This window comes from Coregonus lavaretus, assembly GCF_964263955.1.
Source record: "Coregonus lavaretus genome assembly, chromosome: 8".
NCBI classification, from domain to species: domain Eukaryota; kingdom Metazoa; phylum Chordata; class Actinopteri; order Salmoniformes; family Salmonidae; genus Coregonus; species Coregonus lavaretus.
In genome coordinates this window covers 57,470,526-57,490,843 of record NC_139995.1, presented here as the reverse complement: position 1 = coordinate 57,490,843, position 20,318 = coordinate 57,470,526, and the positions used below count along the sequence as shown (strand labels likewise).

Below are 20,318 nucleotides of genomic sequence, written 5' to 3'. Positions count from 1 at the left end.
GTCAGAGTGACCATCAGGTTCTTGGTTACCTCCCTGACCAAGGCTCTTCTCCCCAAATTGCTCGGCCAGCTCTAGGAAGAGTCTTGGTGGTTCCAAACATCTTCCATTAAAAAATGATGGAGGCTACTGTGTTCTTGAGGACCTTCAACGCTGCACACATTTTTTGGTACCCTTCCCCAGATCTGTGCCTCGACACAATCCTGTCTCGGAGCTCTACGGACAATTCCTTCGACCTCATGGCTTGGTTTTTGCTCTGACATGCATTGTCAACTCTGGGACCTTATATAGACAGGTGTGTGCCTTTCCAAATCATGTCCAATCAATAGAAGTTACCACAGGCGGATTCCAATCAAGTTGAAGAAACATCTCAAGGATGATCAATGGAAACAGGATGCACCTGAGCTCAATTTCGAGTCTCATAACAAAGAGTCTGAATACTTTAGCACAAAAAAAACTGTTTTCGCTTTGTCATTATGGGGTATTGTGTGTAGATTGTTGAGGAAAAACATTTATTTCATCAATTTTAGAATAATGCTGTAACGTAACAAAATGTGGAAAAAGTCAAGGGGTCTGAATACTTTCCGAATGCACTGTCTACGTGTCAGATACTACAGATAATGAAGTGTGTGTGTGTGTGTGTGTGTGTGTGTGGGGGGGGGGGGGGGGGTGGGGGGGGGGGGGGGGGTAAACCTGTTTTTCCTTAGTCATTATTTTATTTTTATTTTTTTAAATCCATTTTAGAATAAGGCTGTAAAATAACAAAATGTGGAAAAGGGGAAGGGGTCTGAATACTTTCTGAATGAACTGTGTATCAAGTACTCCATAGCTAGCGTGTAGCCTAGCCTAGTGCTGACATACACATCCTTCTGTTCTGTTTTCTCACAGGACGTGTCCCAAATGGCCTATGGGCCCTGGTGAAAAGTAGTACACTCTATAGGGAATAGGGCGCTATTTTGAGACGCAGGCACATCTTTCAGACTGATTGGTTTCCCCAGGACAACCCTTCTGCCTTAGTGGGAGGGGAATACATGTAGGCTGTGGAAATGTTGCAAGCAAACAGATCTATGTAGATTATACATGACATGTTGATCCTTTTGTTCTCGTATTTGTTCATGTATTGAGGAAGAGATTGATTATCTGAATACCCACGGGATTTGTATGGTAAGTCGCTTGGTATTATAATGTTGATACGGCCACAGATGTCGGATTGGGGTTAGTTTGCGAGTGAGTATTGGTATTAATGTACACAGATCTTTAACCGTGGGTGTCTGGAAACTCTTCATTTGGATAATAGATGGTTTACAGATGTCAAAACAAACTGTCGACTCAGTGTCTTGAACAACAATCAAAAACCTTACAGTTTATTGTTATTTCTCCTGATGAAATTGGCCCCTTTTTCATAAATGATTTCTCCTTCTCGTGACATCTCCTATAATCCTCTCACTCGGAGGCTGTATTAGCCCTCATTTTCAACATTATTATTAAGATTCATTACATGTTATATTCATGCTCCCCTACCAACACATGCGTTATAGCCCCAGCAGTGGGTTCTTTTGCCTTTCAAGCCCCCAATCGATTCGGCATGCTTTGTGGAATTCCATGTATACAGTTCGTTTATCATCTCGTCCATTAACTCAGGGGAACTGTATGGCTGCGTCCAAAATGACACCCCCTAATTCCTTTATATAGTGCATTACTTTTGACCAGATCCTTATGGTGCACTACTACATAGAATATAGGGAGTGATTTGGAACAGACTCGGTCTCTGTTATGATTCGCCTCTCTCCCCGGGTCTCCCCGGACACGACGGCTGAGTCACAGATGACTCCAGCTCAGACTCCAAGGACTGCCCCTCAGCTCTCCATGAAAATGTGATATCTACCTCCTATTCCCAGTGTGGGGAATAGGCTGGAGGGCTCAATTTTACATAAAAAAAACAACAACATTTTTAGTCATTTTAGCAGACGCTCTTATCCAGAGCGACTTAAAGTTAGTGAGTGCATACATTTTCCATACTTTTTCCATACTCAATGAATGAACAACTTGTACAGGAGATGTTTGGGATTATGTGAATAATATAAATAGTAATGATTATAATATCAATGCCATATGAAGATGAGTAAAGACACAAAGTCAAGTGAAGTCCCCTTAGTTTGTCTTTTTTAGCTACTTTCCTTCAGGACTGGACGTCTACTGGATGTCGAGGTAGGGTTTTACTGCAGAGTTAACGGTGGAGATCACGCTACATAGAGAAAAACCCCATTATTATCTCAACTGGTACTTTATCCGTTTTGAATGCACACTTACAAAGCAATCGACAGAGACAGAGAGAGAGAATGTTTGCGAGCGCAAGAGAGATACGTTGTGAGAAAGAAAGAGAGTGAGAGAGTGAGCGAGAAAGAGAGCTAGAGATAGGAGAAAGTGAGTGAAAGACAAAATGAGAGTGAGAGAGCACTCTCTTCTCTCTCTTCTTTCTCTCTCTTCTCTCTCTGTGATCATTCAACAGTGGAGTAGCTATATCTCCATTCCTTTGCTTTGTGTGGTTGGTTGTGACGGAAACAGTGAAACTCTTCAAAAATGCATGAAAGCAGTGGTTTAGACGCATGATTACGGGCTTCATCAGAAGAGTCAGGTCCTCTGTCCCAAATGACACCCTATTCCTTATAAAGTGCACTTTTGACTAGGGCCCATAGGGTTCTGGTCAAAAGTAGTGCACTATATAAGGAATAGGGTGCCATTTGGGACACACTCTCAGCGGCAGCGGGTTTAGAAACAGAGATGGAAGCTGTAACTGTAATGCAATTCAGTTCTTCATGTTTTATGCAGATCCAGCCATTAATAATTCGTCGCAGTTACACAATCTTCATTTGCCTAGGCTTAAATTAGCATTTTCTTCAAAATATTTTGGAGCTTTTAAGAAATTATGGCTGCCTAATGTCTCTCTGGTTTGAATATACCTTGGCTCACACGTAGAAGGTACTCGCTCACACACAATATAGTTTTATTTAGAACAACTCTCAGCGAATCTAACCCAATGCTCTGACAAACATTAATACAATGTTCTCTTCAGTACTGATTGATAACTTGATGATCTCTGATGCTTCTATACCTCTTCAGATCTAGATCAGTATGTCATGTTTCAAGAAGCTAAAGAGATACAGTGAGGGAAAAAAATATTTGATCCCCTGCTGATTTTGTACGTTTGCCCACTGACAAAGAAATTATCAGTCTATAATTTTAATGGTAGGTTTATTTGAACAGTGAGAGATAGAATAACAACAACAAAATTCAGAAAAACCTATGTCAAAAATGTTATAAATTGATTTGCATTTTAATGAGGGAGTATATCTCTCATTCAGAAAGATTTCTGGCTCCCAGGTGTCTTTTATACAGGTAATGAGCTGAAATTAGGAGCACACTCTTAAAGGGAGTGCTCCTAATCTCAGCTTGTTACTTGTATAAAAGACACCTGTCCACAGAAGCAATCAATCAATCATATTCCAAACTCTCCACCATGGCCAAGACCAAAGAGCTCTCCAAGGATGTCAGGGACAAGATTGTAGACCTACACAAGGCTGGAATGGGCTACAAGACCATCGCCAAGCAGCTTGGTGAGAAGGTGACAACAGTTGGTGTGATTATTCGCAAATGGAAGAAACACAAAATAACTGTCAAACTCCCTCGGTCTGGGGCTCCATGCAAGATCTCACTTCGTGGAGTTGCAATGATCATCAAATCATGAGTGAGAACCTCCTTCCCTCAGCCAGGGCATTGAAAATGGGTCGTGAATGGGTATTCCAGCATGACAATGACCCAAAACACATGACCAAGGCAAGAAAGGAGTGGCTCAAGAAGAAGCACATTAAGGTCCTGGAGTGGCCTAGCCAGTCTCCAGACCTTAATCCCATAGAAAATATGTGGAGGGAGCTGAAGGTTCGAGTTGCCAAAACTCAGCCTCGAAACCTTAATGACTTGGAGAAGATCTGCAAAGAGGAGTGGAACAAAATTCCTCCTGAGATGTGTGCAAACCTGGTGGCCAACTACAAGAAATGTCTGACCTCTGTGATTGCCAACAAGGGTTTTGCCACCAAGTACTAAGTCATGTTTTGCAGAGGGGTCAAGTACTTATTTCCCTCATTAAAATGCAAATCAATTTATAACATTTTTGACATGCGTTTTTCTGGATTTTCTGTTGTTGTTATTCTGTCTCTCACTGTTCAAATAAACCTACCATTACAATTACAGACTGATCATGTCTTTGTCAGTGGGCAAACGTACAAAATCAGCAGGGGATCAAATACTTTTTTCCCTCACTGTATGATCATCTCTGTTGCTTATTAACAGTCATGATATTTTACCTTGATCTCACCAATGAGGATTCCTACATAACAAGCCTTCAGATTCAGGATGCGTCCCAAATGGTCCTCTAGTCCCTACATAGTGCACTACTTTTGACAAGGGCTCATAGGACTCTGGTCAAAAGTAGTGCACTATGTAGGGAATAGGGTGCCATTTGAGATGTAACCTCAGATGAGCGATGATTAGTCAGATGGGGGTTTGTTAAAGGGATTAGGAGACCCTTTGGACATAGGGCCTCTGACTGAAGCAGCTGTTCCCTGAATAAAGGGTTAGAAATATACTGGCTTTACCTAGGGCTGGACTTTTTATTGTTCTGGTCTCGTCAGGTCAAGTGTTGAGGAAAAATATGGATTTTGACTACAAACAACTCTCCCCAGAATTCACACTCTTAGCAAAAAAGGGTTTTGGTGGAGGGGAAGGGTTCCCTTGGATATACCAACTTTCTCTTTCATCTAGGTCCAAAAGTAGTGCAGAAACAGGCTCTACCTGGGGACAGAAATGTTCCTGGTCTGGTCTGGTGTTGGTCTGGTCTGGTCTGGTGTTGGTCTGGTCTGGTGTTGTTCTGGTCAGGTCTGGTCTGGTGTTGGTCTGGTCTGGTGTTGGTCTGGTCTGGTCTGGTCTGGTCTGGTCAGGTCTGGTCTGGTGTTGGTCTGGTCTGGTCTGGTCTGGTCTGGTCTGGTGTTGGTCTGGTCTGGTCAGGTCTGGTCTGGTGTTGGTCTGGTCTGGTCTGGTCTGGTCTGGTGTTGGTCTGGTCTGGTCAGGTCTGGTCTGGTGTTGGTCTGGTCTGGTCTGGTGTTGGTCTGGTGTGGTCAGGTCTGGTCTGGTTTGGTCTGGTCTGGTCTGGTGTTGGTCTGGTCTGGTCTGGTCTGGTCTGGTCTGGTGTTGGTCTGGTCTGGTCTGGTGTTGGTCTGGTCTGGTCAGGTCTGGTCTGGTTTGGTCTGGTCTGGTCTGGTGTTGGTCTGGTCTGGTCTGGTCTGGTCTGGTGTTGGTCTGGTCTGGTCTGGTGTTGGTCTGGTCTGGTCTGGTCAGGTCTGGTCTGGTGTTGGTCTGGTCTGGTCTGGTCAGGTCTGGTCTGGTTTGGTCTGGTCTGGTCTGGTGTTGGTCTGGTCTGGTCTGGTCTGGTGTTGGTCTGGTCTGGTCTGGTCTGGTCTGGTCTGGTCTGGTCTGGTCTGGTCTGGTCAGGTCAGGTCTGGTCTGGTCTGGTATTGGTCTGGTCAGGTGTGGTCAGGTCCATAGGTAAACACCTGGCACTGTCTATCTATTTGTCTGCATCACTTCTCTCTTCATTCAGTTGAAAGCTTGTAACTCCTGTAGTTTGGTAGCTTCTAGAAACCTTCCACCTCTCCACGCCACACATTCTTGCATACTTTGTGGTACAAAATAAGAACTGTTTGTTTGAGAATTGTTTGGTCACGCCTTCAGCGATATTTTCCCCCATTGCTGTTTTTAATGTTGTGTGTTGTGTTGTGTTATTTGCATCACAGCTGGCCTCAGGAACTGAACTGAGTTAGATCACTTAATTTGGTTTGGCAGTTGTGTATTTTTCCTCTTGATACAAAAACATGATTTGCGATTAGCCAGTAATTTGGCTTTCAGTCAAATGCATTCAACTTCTAAATGCAACTGAACAATGGGTGTTTCATTTCTCACCTGTTGAGAAAAACACATTTCATTTCATACTGTTCATTCTCGTCTTGGCCTTCCTGTTTTGAAAAACAGAATAATTGAACCACTGGAGTTTCAAAGAGAAGTTTGAGAGGAAAATAACTTCAAGCTATGCATATTGAGTAACCAACTCAGTGGCATTTTGGTTAGAGCGTATGCACTGAGATTGCAAGGATGGGAGTTTGATCCCTGGCCGAGTCATACAGGGATGTAGCTCAGTTGGTAGAGCATGGCGTTTGCAACGCCAGGGTTGTGGGTTTGATTCCCACGGGGGGCCAGTATAAAAAAATGATGTATGCACTCACCCAACCCTGATCTGAACTGTAAGCCGCTCAGGATAAGAGTGTCTGCTAAATGACTAAAATTTGAAAAAAATGTAATATCTCCAGTGGTTCAATTATTCTGTTTTTCAAAACAGGAAGGCCAAGACGAGAATGAACAGTATGAAATGAAATGTGTTTTTCTCAACAGGTGAGAAATTAAACACCCATTGTTCAGTTGCATTTAGAAGTTGAATGCATTTGACTGAAAGCCAAATTACTGGCTAATCACAAATCATGTTTTTGTAACAAGAGGAAAAATACCCAACTGCCAAACCAAATTAAGCAAGACTGTAAAAATGGGACCTGCTGCGTCTCTGCTTGGCACTCAGCATTAAGGAGATAGATTGTGGTTAAGACCCTGTGATAGACTAGCATCCTGTCCAGGGGTTGTACAGTGGCTTGTGAAAGTATTCACCTCCCTTGGCATTTTTCCTATTTTGTTGCCTTACAACCTGGAATTAAAATTGATTTTTTGGGGGGGTTGTATCATTTGATTTACACAACATGCCTACCACTTTGTAGATGCAATTTATTTTTATTTTTATTGTGAAACAAACAAGAAATAAGACAAAAAAACAGTAAACTTGATCGTGCATAACTATTCACCCCCCCAAAGTCAATACTTTGTAGAGCCACCTTTTGCAGCAATTACAGCTGCAAGTCTCTTGGGGAATGTCTCTATAAGCTTGGCACATCTAGCCACTGGGATTTTTGCCCCATTCTTCAAGGCAAAACTGCTCCAGCTCCTTCAAGTTGGATGGGTTTCGCTGGTGTACAGACATTTTTAAGTCATACCACAGATTCTCAATTGGATTGAGGTCTGGGCTTTGACTAGGCCATTCCAAGACATTTAAATGTTTCCCCTTAAACCACTTTGCGCCAGACATAGCGTTTTCCTTGATGGTCAAAAAGCTCAATTTTAGTCTCATCTGACCAGAGTACCTTCTTCCATATGTTTGGGGAGTCTCCCACATGCCTTTTGGTGAACAACAAACATGTTTGCTTATTTTTTTCTTTAAGCGATGGCTTTTTCCTGACCACTCTTCCGTGAAGCCCAGCTCTGTGGAGTGTACGGCTTAAAGTTGTCCTGTGGACAGATACTCCAATCTCCGCTGTGGAACTTTGCAGCTCCTTCAGGGTTATCTTTGGTCTCTTTGTTGCCTCTCTGATTAATAATATAATAATACAATAATATGCCATTTAGCAGACGCTTTTATCCAAAGCGACTTACAGTCATGCGTGCATACATTTTTAATTTTTTTTTTGTATGGGTGGTCCCGGGGATCGAACCCACTACCTTGGCGTTACAAGCGCCGTGCTCTACCAGCTGAGCTACAGAGGACCACACGGACAGGCCCTCCTTGCCTGGTCCGTGAGTTTTGGTGGGCGGCCCTCTCTTGGCAGATTTGTTGTGGTGCCATAATCTTTCCATTTTTTAATAATTGATTTAATGGTGCTCCGTGGGATGTTAAAGTTTCAGATATTTTTTAACAACCCAACCCTGATCTGTACTTCTCCACAACTTTGTCCCTGACCTGTTTGGAGAACTCCTTGGTCTTCATGGTGCTGCTTGCTTGGTGGTGCCCCTTGCTTAGTGGTGTTGCAGACTCTGGGGCCTTTCAGAACAGGTGTATATATACATGTGACAGATCATGTGACACTTAGATTGCACACACGTGGACTTTATTTAACTAATTATGTGACTTATGAAGGTAATTGGTTGCATCAGATCTTATTTAGGGGCTTCATAGCAAAGGGGGTGAATACATATGCACACACCACTTTTCCATTATGTATTTTTTATAATTTTTTGAAACTAGTTATTTTTTTCATTTCACTTCACCAATTTGAACTATTTTTGTATGACCATTACATGAAATCCAAATAAAAATCCATTTAAATTACAGGTTGTAATGCAACAAAATAGGAAAAATGCCAAGGGGGATGAATACTTTAGTCACCTTCATTCTCGTGTTCTTCTTATTTCAATTTTTTTTCTCATGTGTTTTTGTCCTACCTTGTTATTTTTAGTACTACGTTGAAAAATATGGATTTTGACCAAAACAACTCTCCCAAGACTTCACACTCTTATCAAAAAAAGGTTTTGGTGGAGGGGAAGGGTTCCCTTGACTTTGATTATTGCATTGTTGGGTATAGAGCTTGCAAGAAGCTTGTAAGAAAGGCTGTTCACTGTACTTGCAAGAAAGGCTGTTGTGGTCCTCTGTAGCTCAGCTGGTAGAGCACGGTGCTTGTAACGCCAAGGTAGTGGGTTCGATCCCCGGGACCACCCATACACAAAAAAAATAATCATAATGTATGCACGCATGACTGTAAGTCGCTTTGGATAAAAGCGTCTGCTAAATGGCGTATTATACTTGTGCAAGTGATATTAAAACAAATTTGACGGTCACTTGTTTAAATTTTTTAACCCTTATTTTACCAGGTAAATTGACTGAGAACACATTCTCATCTACAGCAACTACATGGGGAATAGCTACAGGGGAGAGGAGGGGGATGAATGAGCCAATTGGAAGCTGGGGATGATTAGGTGGCATGAAGACCAGATTGGAAATTTAGCCAGGACACCAGGGTTAACACCCCTACTCTTATGATAAGTGCAAAGGGATCTTTAGTGACCACAGAGAGTCAGGACACCCGTTTAACGTCCAATCCGAAAGACAGCAAGGCAATATCACCAATCACTGCCCTGGGACATTTTATTTTAGACCAGAGGAAAAAGTGCCTCCTACTGGCCCTCCAACACCACTTCCAGGAGCATCTGGTCTCCAATCCAGGGACCGACCAGGACCAACCCTGCTCAGATTCAGAGTTAAACCAGCAGTGGGATGCAGGGTGGTATGCTGATGGCCAAACATGGGGACTTCAAAATGCCACGTCAAGGGAACTGTAGCCTACTGTTCAGATGGGTTAAATGGAAACTAGGCCTATAGCCTCACACACACCCAAATATGATATGAACTCCTGCAGAATGAAGCATTTCTTGCAGTAAAATTATAGACCAAATGTAAATTTTGACTCAGGAACAGGAATGGAGAAATATGATTTCTTTCTTTCAGCATCTTGAGAGAATGGATGTGCGGTTAGTGACCGTCTGTAAAGGGGCTATCTTTATCAGCATCATAAAAGCTGATAGTATTTCAGCCACATAAAATATGCATCCAAGCCGATCTTAAATCGTATCAAAACCATGTTGGGTCATTTTAATAGCTTTTCATTTCCTTAAAACCGGTCAAACTGATGTCATTTGGAAGTTTTGCCAGGAAAATCATTTATTGCATTTTCTCCCGGTCTTTGGTGCGCAAGAGATGAAAGAATGACAAGAAAACAAACTTTACCGATGTCAACTAGATAGAAGCATTCATTCTATCGATGTATGACATCGTTCTGGTGACCAAGGGTTTATTTAGTCTTCTAAGGCAACAAGTAATGACAGAAGAGATGCTGCATGTCTCTAGTTATAGACGAACAAATAGCCAACCAAAATGTTCGGAAACCAGAAGCAGAAACATAGGCATATCTAAAAAGGTCTGTCAAAAAAAAAAGTGTTCTGTCATCTCTGACTGTACAGCGCATTTTCTATGTTTGTGGGTTAGGGTCATTTGCGGGTCTCAGATTTTTCACTATCTCTTGTAGTCAGACGGTTGTGGATGGGTTATTAGCAACTGCGGGTGGATGAAGGTGAACAGAAAGCTGGCCCGCGCAGCGTGTGTGTCTGCTTTTACATTAGAACAGTGGCATTTACAAGACTCATTAAAATACCCTTTAGAACAAATCAATTTTGTTGCCTAGAGAGTGTCACCATAGAGAGTGTCACCATAGAGAGTGTCACCATAGAGAGTGTCACCATAGAGAGTGTCACCATAGAGAGTGTTATCATAGAGAGTGTCACCATAGAGAGTGTCACCATAGAGAGTGTCACCATAGAGAGTGTCACCATAGAGAGTGTCACCATAGAGAGTGTCACCATAGAGAGTGTCATCATAGAGAGTGTCACCATAGAGAGTGTCACCATAGAGAGTGTCACCATAGAGAGTGTCACCATAGAGAGTGTCACCATAGAGAGTGTCACCATAGAGAGTGTCATCATATAGTGTCACTATAAAGAGTGATCTTTGGTCTCTTTGTTGCCTCTCTGATTAATGCCCTCCTTGCCTGGTCCGTGAGTTTTGGTGGGCGGTCCTCTCTTGGCAGGTTTGTTGTGGTGCCATATTCTTTCAATGTTTTAATAATTGATTTAATGGTGCTCCGTGGGATGTTCAAAGTTTCTGATTTTTTTTTACAACCCAACCCTGATCTGTACTTCTCCACAACTTTGTCCCTGACCTGTTTGGAGAACTCCTTGGTCTTCATGGTGCTGCTTGCTTGGTGGTGCCCCTTGCTTAGTGGTGTTGCAGACTCTGGGGCCTTTCAGAACAGGTGTATATATACATGTGACAGATCATGTGACACTTAGAGTGCACACAGGTGGACTTTATTTAACTAATTATGTGACTTATGAAGGTAATTGGTTGCACCAGATCTTATTTAGGGGCTTCATAGCAAAGGGGGTGAATACATATGCACGCATCACTTTTCCGTTATTAATTTTTTTTTAATTTTTTGAAACAAGTAATTTTTTTCATTTCACTTCACCAATTCGGACTATTTTGTGTTTGTCCATTACATGAAATCCAAATAAAAATCAATTTAAATTACAGGTTGTAATGCAACTTAATAGGAAAAACGCCAAGGGGGATGAATACTTTTGCAAGGCACTGTAGGTCTAAAAAGCCTATTACCAGCTTCTACCCCCAAGCCATATGACTCCTGAACAGCCAATCAAATGGCCAGCCGGACTATTTGAACGTTTCCTTTTAGAGGGGTGGAGACTTGGCTAGTGTGAAACTGTCTGAAAGTTTCCTTTTAGAAGACTGAAGACTTGGCTAGCCTTGTTAGGACAGTTTCTAACACGTTTCCCCCCAGAACTTTTTAATTGATCATCTGAAGCAATTGCACTAAATTTTAGGTCTGGGTGTCCGAGATTAATCTTAAGGCTGTCACGAGAGACGTAACACTAGTAAAGCTGTGTAGAGTAATTCCAATCCTATATAACAGAGTAACTATCTGATTTTGAATGCAAAACAGGGCACTTGCATTCACCTGCATGTGGAGGAGATTTCACAATGTGGAGAGATGTGCTGTTGAGATCTGTGTTAGATTGTCCGATGTTCCCTGTAATGTTGATGGTTATGTTCTGTTCTCATCTCCATAATGAGCTTTGCATGAAGGAGGTGGAAACGTTCGGATGGAGAGAGTGAGTGGGAAGAATGGATGAATGGATGGAGGGTGGGATGTGATATGAGAACCAGAGAAATGCAGAGAGAGAGAGAGAGAGAGAGAGAGAGAGAGAGAGAGAGAGAGAGAGAGAGAGAGAGAGAGTGAGAGACAGAGAGAGAGAGAGACAGAGAGAGAGAGAGAGAGAGAGAGAGAGAGAGAGAGAGAGTGAGAGACAGAGAGAGAGAGAGAGAGAGAGAGAGAGAGAGAGAGAGAGAGAGAGAGAGAGAGAGAGAGAGAGAGAGAGAGAGAGAGAGAGAGAGAGAGAGAGAGAGAGGTGACAGAAAGGGAGAGATGGAGGAGGAGATGTGGAGAACGGAGGAAAATAAGTCAGTTTTCTTTCAGTCGGTAGATTAGAAGGTTATTCTGAGTTTGTCTTTTGTTGTGGAGCTGGAATGCCTGACCATGTCCAGTCAGCCATCCTGCCGAATGTGTCATAGGACAGTTTGAATTGGCTTTTTCACTCCCCTAGTCCCCAGGTGACAGTCAGCCAGACCCCAGGTGACAGACAGTCAGCCAGACCCCAGGTGATATATAGTCAGACCCCAGGTGACAGACAGTCAGCCAGACCCCAGGTGACAGACAGTCAGCCAGACCCCAGGTGATATATAGTCAGACCCCAGGTGACAGACAGTCAGCCAGACCCCAGGTGATATATAGTCAGACCCCAGGTGACAGACAGTCAGCCAGACCCCAGCTGACAGTCAGCCAGACCCCAGGTGACAATCAGACAGACCCCAGGTGATATATAGTCAGACAGACCCCAGGTGATATATAGTCAGACCCCAGGTGACAGTCAGCCAGACCCCAGGTGACAATCAGACAGACCCCATGTGATATATAGTCAGACAGACCCCAGGCGATATATAGTCAGACAGACCCCAGGTGACAATCAGTCAGTCAGACCCCAGGTGACATATAGTCAGACAGACCCCAGGTGACAATCAGACAGACCCCAGGTGATATATAGTCAGACAGACCCCAGGTGACAATCAGACAGACCCCAGGTGATATATAGTCAGACAGACCCCAGGTGACAATCAGACAGACCCCAGGTGACAGTCAGTCAGCCAGACCCCAGGTGACAGTCAGTCAGCCAGACCCCAGGTGACAGTCAGTCAGCCAGACCCCAGGTGACAGTCAGTCAGCCAGACCCCAGGTGACAGTCAGTCAGCTAGACCCCAGGTGCAGTCAGACAGACCCCAGGTGCAGTCAGTCAGCCAGACCCCAGGTGACAGTCAGTCAGCTAGATCCCAGGTGACAGACAGTCAGCCAGACCCAGGTGACAGACAGTCAGCTAGACCCCAGGTGCAGTCAGACAGAACCCAGGTGCAGTCAGTCAGCCAGACCCCAGCTGACAGACAGTCAGCCAGACCCAGGTGACAGACAGTCAGCTAGACCCCAGGTGACAATCAGCCAGACCCCAGGTGACAGACAGTCAGCCAGACCCCAGGTGCAGTCAGTCAGCTAGACCCCAGGTGACAGTCAGTCAGCCAGACCCCAGGTGACAGTCAGTCAGCTAGACCCCAGGTGCAGTCAGACAGAACCCAGGTGCAGTCAGTCAGCCAGACCCAGGTGACAGACAGTCAGCCAGACCCAGGTGACAGACAGTCAGCTAGACCCCAGGTGACAGTCAGTCAGCTAGACCCCAGGTGACAGTCAGTCAGCCAGACCCCAGGGGCAGTCAGTCAGACCCCAGGTGACAGTCAGTCAGCTAGACCCCAGGTGACAGACAGTCAGCCAGACCTAGGTGACAGTCAGTCAGCCAGACCCCAGGTGACAGTCAGTCAGCTAGACCCCAGGTGACAGACAGTCAGCCAGACCCAGGTGACAGTCAGTCTGCCAGACCCCAGGTGACAGACAGTCAGCCAGACCCCAGCTGACAGACAGTCAGCCAGACCCAGGTGACAGACAGTCAGCTAGACCCCAGGTGACAATCAGCCAGACCCCAGGTGACAGACAGTCAGCCAGACCCCAGGTGCAGTCAGTCAGCTAGACCCCAGGTGACAGTCAGTCAGCCAGACCCCAGGTGACAGTCAGTCAGCTAGACCCCAGGTGCAGTCAGACAGAACCCAGGTGCAGTCAGTCAGCCAGACCCAGGTGACAGACAGTCAGCCAGACCCAGGTGACAGACAGTCAGCTAGACCCCAGGTGACAGTCAGTCAGCTAGACCCCAGGTGACAGTCAGTCAGCCAGACCCCAGGGGCAGTCAGTCAGACCAAAGGTGACAGTCAGTCAGCCAGACCCCAGGTGCAGTCAGTCAGACCCCAGGTGACAGTCAGTCAGCTAGACCCCAGGTGACAGACAGTCAGCCAGACCCAGGTGACAGACAGTCAGCCAGACCCAGGTGACAGTCAGTCAGCCAGACCCCAGGTGACAGTCAGTCAGCTAGACCCCAGGTGACAGACAGTCAGCCAGACCCAGGTGACAGTCAGTCAGCCAGACCCCAGGTGACAGTCAGTCAGCTAGACCCCAGGTGACACTCAGAGTTGGAGAGGCACAGTTATGTGTGGGTTATATCGTGAGTGTTTTTAAAAATGCAAGAGTTGTGCCATGCTTTACTAGAGTAGAATCTGCCTGGGTCTCAAAAGTGGTCCATGGCCACGTCTAGGTCCTAGTTAGCTTTAACAGTTAATTGTATTTAGCAGACGCTCTTATCCAGTGCAATTAGGGTTAAGTACCTTGCTCAAGGGCACATCAACAGATTTTTCACCTAGTCGGCTCGGGGATTAGAACGAGCAACCTTTCGGTTACTGGCACAACGCTCTTAACCACTAAGCTACCTGCCCCCCAGTTAAAGTCTGATACTCAGTTGAAGTCTGAACAGAGTGTCGGCAGTCAATCTCTTTTGTGTTCACACAGCAAAGACCTTGGATGTCGTCAGCCACTCAGCCTTGTTAAAATACTCCAAACCAGAAGGTGGCAGTAGCGTTGATTGGCAATGCATATCTGTGTGTCTTGCTTATGGTCTAGATTCCAAGCTATCTGCACTAATGTTGCTATTTTGTAGAAAGCCGTGGTTGATACTAGCCAGATGGCCACATTTAGATTACTACCTAGCAAGATGATAAAAAAACAAAAATAATTCATTCACTCTACAAAATCCCATACTGCCAGTGCGAGACCCAACCCATAGCCAAATGTTGTGATAGCTAGCTAAAGTTAGCATATTCGCTAGCTAGCACAACAGAGCTAGCTAGCTAAGGACACTGCACAAACTCGGCAGCTATTACAGGTAGCTGTTTCATGGAAACTAGCTAATCCATTGTGATTTAATTATAATGTCAGTACTAGCTACAGTGGTTATCTATCTTGGAGGAGGTATTTAGTGTTGTGTGCATTGTGTCTGTGCACTTAGCTATCGACCGTCCCATAGCCTACATGTGAAGTGTGACTGGCTCATCCGTGGATGGACGGAGAAAAATGCCTCTGTTTTTCTTTCTTTTTTGTTGGCTCCCCCTCATGGGGGTTTGTGCTCTCTGATTGGCTCAAAGTCAAGTTGTTGGCCACTGACGAGCATTGCGATTCTATGGCTCTCCTAGATTACTAAAATCAACTCCACGATTTACGATGGAGTTGAGCGGCGACTAGTGTGGGCGGACTGGTGCTCCGACGTCACATAAAATTATTTTTTTTATCAAAAACTACGGATTTCAGCACCCAAAGAATAGCACACAGCTACACATGACAATGACGTCGGAGTTCCGGTTGAGTTTAGACAGCTGTGTCTCCTTGCTCTGATGACGCTTCTATATCCCTTCTCTGAGGTACTAAGTATATTCATTATCCTTTAATTGATTTACATTTTCTGAGGGACTAAGTATATTCATTATCCTTTAATTGATTTACATTTTCTGAGGGACTAAGTATATTCATTATCCTTTAATTGATTTACATTTTCTGAGGGACTAAGTATATTCATTATCCTTTAATTGATTTACATTTTCTGAGGGACTAAGTATATTCATGATCCTTTCATTGATTTACATATTCCTTTAGTTGAAATCTCATCACCCAGAAGGAATTTATCCACTTGATCAATCAGTCAACCAATCAAATATGGTCTAGAGTGATTTATTCATTCATTTACATGTATTCAAATACTGCTTGAATAGAATCAAATGTTATTGGTCGTGTACACAGTTTAGCAGATGTTAAAGCAGATGTTAATGCGAAATGCTTATGTTACTAGCTCGTAACGATGCAGTAATATGTAAAACAATTAAAATGTAAGGAATACAAAAATACAAAAAAATACAAGAAATTAAGAATGGCGGGCTGAATCTGATGAACATCCATTAAATCCATGACAGATGTGTGTTTGTTTTTATCACCACTTTATGTGGCAGGTAGCTTAGTGGTTAAGAGCGTTGTGCCAGTAACCAAAATGTCACTGGTTCTAATCCCCGAGCTGACTAGGTGAGAAAAAAAAATCTGTCGATGTTCCCTTGAGCAAGGCACTTAACCCTAATTGCTCATGTAAAACGCTCTGGATAAGAGCGTCTGCTGAATGATGTAAAATGTAAATGAGGACATAGTGCTTAATAATCACTTTTCTGCTGCTTGATATCAGTACATAAAAGTAACTTCCGTTACCATGTCCATTGGGTATTGAAGCCACCAACTTAAAAATATCCCTTGGCAATCATGAATATTTACAGAAAAATCTTACAATAAGACAGGAAAATGTATTTGTTTGTAGTGTTTGGAAAGTGTTTATTTGGAAAGTGTTTGCAGTTAGCTAGTTAGGTAATACTCTATGCATAAAGCTGCGGTGATAATGCAGAGTCACCATTTTGAGGAACTAACAAAAAAATATATAAAAAATAAACCCACCCTCTGTGTTTAACTGTGTTCCAGATTTCTCCTTGTCATTGTTTTACTCCTGTGTTTGTATGTGTCTTGTATGTTGTAACAAGGTGCATTGCCCACCCCCCCACCCCCCCATCCACTAACCCACCCTCCCTTCATCTTGTCTTCCAGATTGAGGACATGCAGTGGCCTAACGGAGAGATAGAGATTCCCAGCTCTGTGTGCAGTCTGCCCTGCAGGACAGGAGAGAGGAAGAAGACAGTGAAAGGCATGCCGTGTTGCTGGCACTGTGAACCCTGTGATGGTTACCAGTACCAGTATGATGAAACATCCTGCAAGCTGTGCTCCTACAGCATGAGGCCCAACCCAAACAGGTGACAGACAGCAACATTATATATATATATATATATATATATATATATATATATATATATATATATATATATATATATATATATATATATATTTTTTTTTTTAAGTACAGGGTTGCAAAATTCCAGAAACTTTCCCAACATTCCCAGGTTTTCTCCAACCGGGATTTCTGGAAAACCCGGGAATATTGTGAACGTTTCAGGAATTCTGTAACCCTATATAAGTCTGTAACATTCGTGTGTCTTCCTTGATAGCATGATGTTTTACAGTGCAGTACAGTATTGCTTTTCTTCTTGTCGTCTGTATATGTTTTTCAAAATTGTTGAATAAACTTACTTAAAGGAGAAGTTTACTCAAAATCCAGAAAGTCCCATATATTGAAGTGCAGCCAGGGAACGAACACCAGCCTTCTCTTTTTCAACTTTGTGAAACTAACTTTACCTGGCGATATGATATATACTCTATCAACTTTCGCACCAGTTCATTCTCCTCCCCAAAGAAATGTAATCTGTGGCATCAAGCTCCATATAAGGGCATATCGTGACGTTTCTACGTAGCATGGTCTCCCCCCCCAAGAGCGCACGTGCGCATTTGTTACCCAATAGAAAATAATCACAAACGTTTTAGGTGTAAAATAAAACATTTCCTGACTTAAAACCGGTAGTACTTTTGACAAAAATAGCTAACGAATTTGTCCACACTTCGTGGATTTCTGAATAATAAATTCACTGGCAACAGAGCAGAGCAAGGCCTGCATCCAGCAACATCACGAATCACGTGACCCGTTTTTTCAGCTGTTTCAGTACAGCACTAAAGGGAGAGAGAGGGGGAGAGTGCAAACTCCACTGAACTAGTTTCAATATATGGAATCACATGGGAGTTTCTGGATTTTGGCTAAACTTCACCTTAAATCAATCAATGAATAAATCATATAATCAACAGGACTGCATGCCAGCTCATCCCCATCGTGAAGCTGGAGTGGCACTCCCCCTGGTCAGTGATCCCCGTCTTCCTCGCCATGCTGGGCATCATCGCCACCATCTTCGTCATGGCAACCTTTGTCCGCTACAACGACACGCCCATCGTGCGTGCGTCGGGCCGTGAGCTGAGCTACGTCCTCCTCACTGGGATCTTCCTCTGTTACATCATCACCTTCCTCATGATCGCCAAGCCTGATGTCGCCATCTGTTCATTCCGACGGATCTTCCTAGGTCTCGGTATGTGTATTAGCTACGCGGCCCTCCTCACCAAGACAAACCGTATCTACCGCATCTTCGAAGAGGGTAAGAAGTCGGTGACCGCACCCAGGCTGATCAGCCCGACCTCCCAGCTGGCTATTACTTCTTCCCTGATCGCCATTCAGCTCCTGGGGGTGTTTATTTGGTTCGGGGTGGACCCCCCAAACACCATCATCGACTACGACGAACAGAAGACCGTCAACCCCGACCAGGCCAGAGGAGTACTGAAATGTGACATCACGGACCTGCAGATCATATGCTCGTTGGGTTATAGCATCCTGCTCATGGTCACGTGTACGGTGTACGCCATCAAGACGCGGGGTGTCCCAGAGAACTTCAACGAGGCTAAGCCCATTGGATTCACAATGTATACCACCTGTATAGTCTGGCTAGCCTTCATACCCATTTTCTTTGGGACAGCACAGTCCGCAGAAAAGGTAAGGTTGATTTTATGTTGTTTCATATTGTTATATTATGACATACCTTCATCATAATCATCATCATTGTTCGGCTGCCGAACAGTCAACTACAAGCTTTCTCCAGTAGCTAGGTTCAAGCCACTTGTCTACATCCCCCAGCATCATGTAGTATCACACATCATCCTTTGGTACATTGGCTTCAACACTTAAACACTGTTTTTTTTTATGTGCCACATTAGTAACGTTAGTTATTATTGTCACAATCAGCTCTATTTCTATGGCATGTACAGTGTGACGTTGCTATAATTTGTATAAATAAATGCAAATATAAATAACACTATAAATAATGTTGCTATAATTGGCCTGTTTGCTAGCTGAAGGTACAGTATTCTAAAACACAACTGATCTATTTCTATGATCTAAAATCTCTTTAGACTCTGTAGCTATAAGAGGATAACCCATTCCTCATCCATTTTCCGCGTCCCAAATGTCACCCTATTCCCTCTATAGTGCACTATAGTGGGCTATAGTCAAATGCAGTGCACACTACAGGGAATAGGGTGCCATTTGGGACATAGCCCATGTCTGAAATGAACAGAAATGTTAGGCTGCATTGCAATGGCAAAAAAAATGAATGCATTTCTTAGTTCAGGATCACAGTGTAAGTTAATGACTCCACAATGTGTCTTTCTCCATGAAATATTTCATTATCTACGAGAACCTCTCATCATGGTAGTTTCAGAATCTACGAGAACCTCTCATGTTTGTTTCAGTATCTAGGAGAACCTCTCATCATGTTTGTTTCAGTATCTAGGAGAACCTCTCATCATGTTTGTTTTAGTATCTAGGAGAACCTCTCATCATGGTCGTTGGTGTTTCTTGACCACCGGGGAAATTACATCCGGGGAAATTGAAAAATACTACACCTGGGGATCGCCAAGTAGATTGTGCATGTATGTAGGAGACAGATCTTGACAAGCTGACTGTGTGATTGCATTGTACAAACAAATCCCAGTGTAACCAGAGTTTAATTGCTGAGAGAAACCATATTTTTAATAAATTACAACAGTACTGTTGTATTTAGCATTTCCATAATGATTTGGTGTACAAATGGTTTAAGTGCTCCAGAAATAGGTGTTAGAAATTTACCCTGAAGAACAAAAAGGACGCAAGAAACAATTTTTACCGGCAGTACAAAAAGATGTGCAGTACAGTGGGATTCTGTGGATGAAATGTCTGTGGATTGGTGTTGCTATTACCTGTGTGTCCCTGGAGCTGGGGACTAAGTCTGTGTTCCAAATGGCACCCTGTTCCCTATACAGTGCCTTATGAGTCCTGGTCAAAAGGGAGTAGGATTTCATTTGGGACTAAAGATTATATAAAACCCTGGGAAGAGACGAGAGATGTAGTCTCATTAGGACGGCAGTCTCATCTGTACAGGGGAGCTACGCCACGTGTGTGTGTCCGTGTGTGTGTGTCTGTCTGTTTGTGTGTGTGTCCGTGTCTGTCCGTGTGTGTCTGTCTGTCTGTCTGTGTGTGTATGTGTGTATGTGTCTGTCTGTCTGTCTGTCTGTCTGTCTGTCTGTCTGTCTGTCTGTCTGTCTGTCTGTCTGTCTGTCTGTCTGTCTGTCTGTCTGTCTGTATGTGTCTGTGTCTGTGTCTGTGTCTGTGTCTGTGTCTGTGTCTGTGTGTGTGTGTCTGTGCGTGAGTCAGTGCAGTGCCTGCCTGCTTGTGTGTGTGTGCAAGTATCTCTGTGTGTGTGTGTGTGTGTGTGTGTGTGTGTGTGTCTGTGTGTG

General features: G+C 43.8%; 1 protein-coding gene across 1 annotated transcript in view; it reads left to right on the top strand.

Annotated features, from left to right (window-relative positions):
* Nucleotides 1-20,318, top strand: part of grm7 (glutamate metabotropic receptor 7) — a gene marked incomplete at both ends in the record, with an annotated part of 120,299 nt that overhangs the window by 55,487 nt on the left and 44,494 nt on the right. Inside the window, 2 exons of the mRNA XM_084166904.1 lie at nt 16,665-16,867; nt 17,808-18,540. Coding sequence (XP_084023030.1) covers nt 16,665-16,867; nt 17,808-18,540 — 936 coding nt within the window. The remainder of the gene's footprint in view (nt 1-16,664; nt 16,868-17,807; nt 18,541-20,318) is intronic.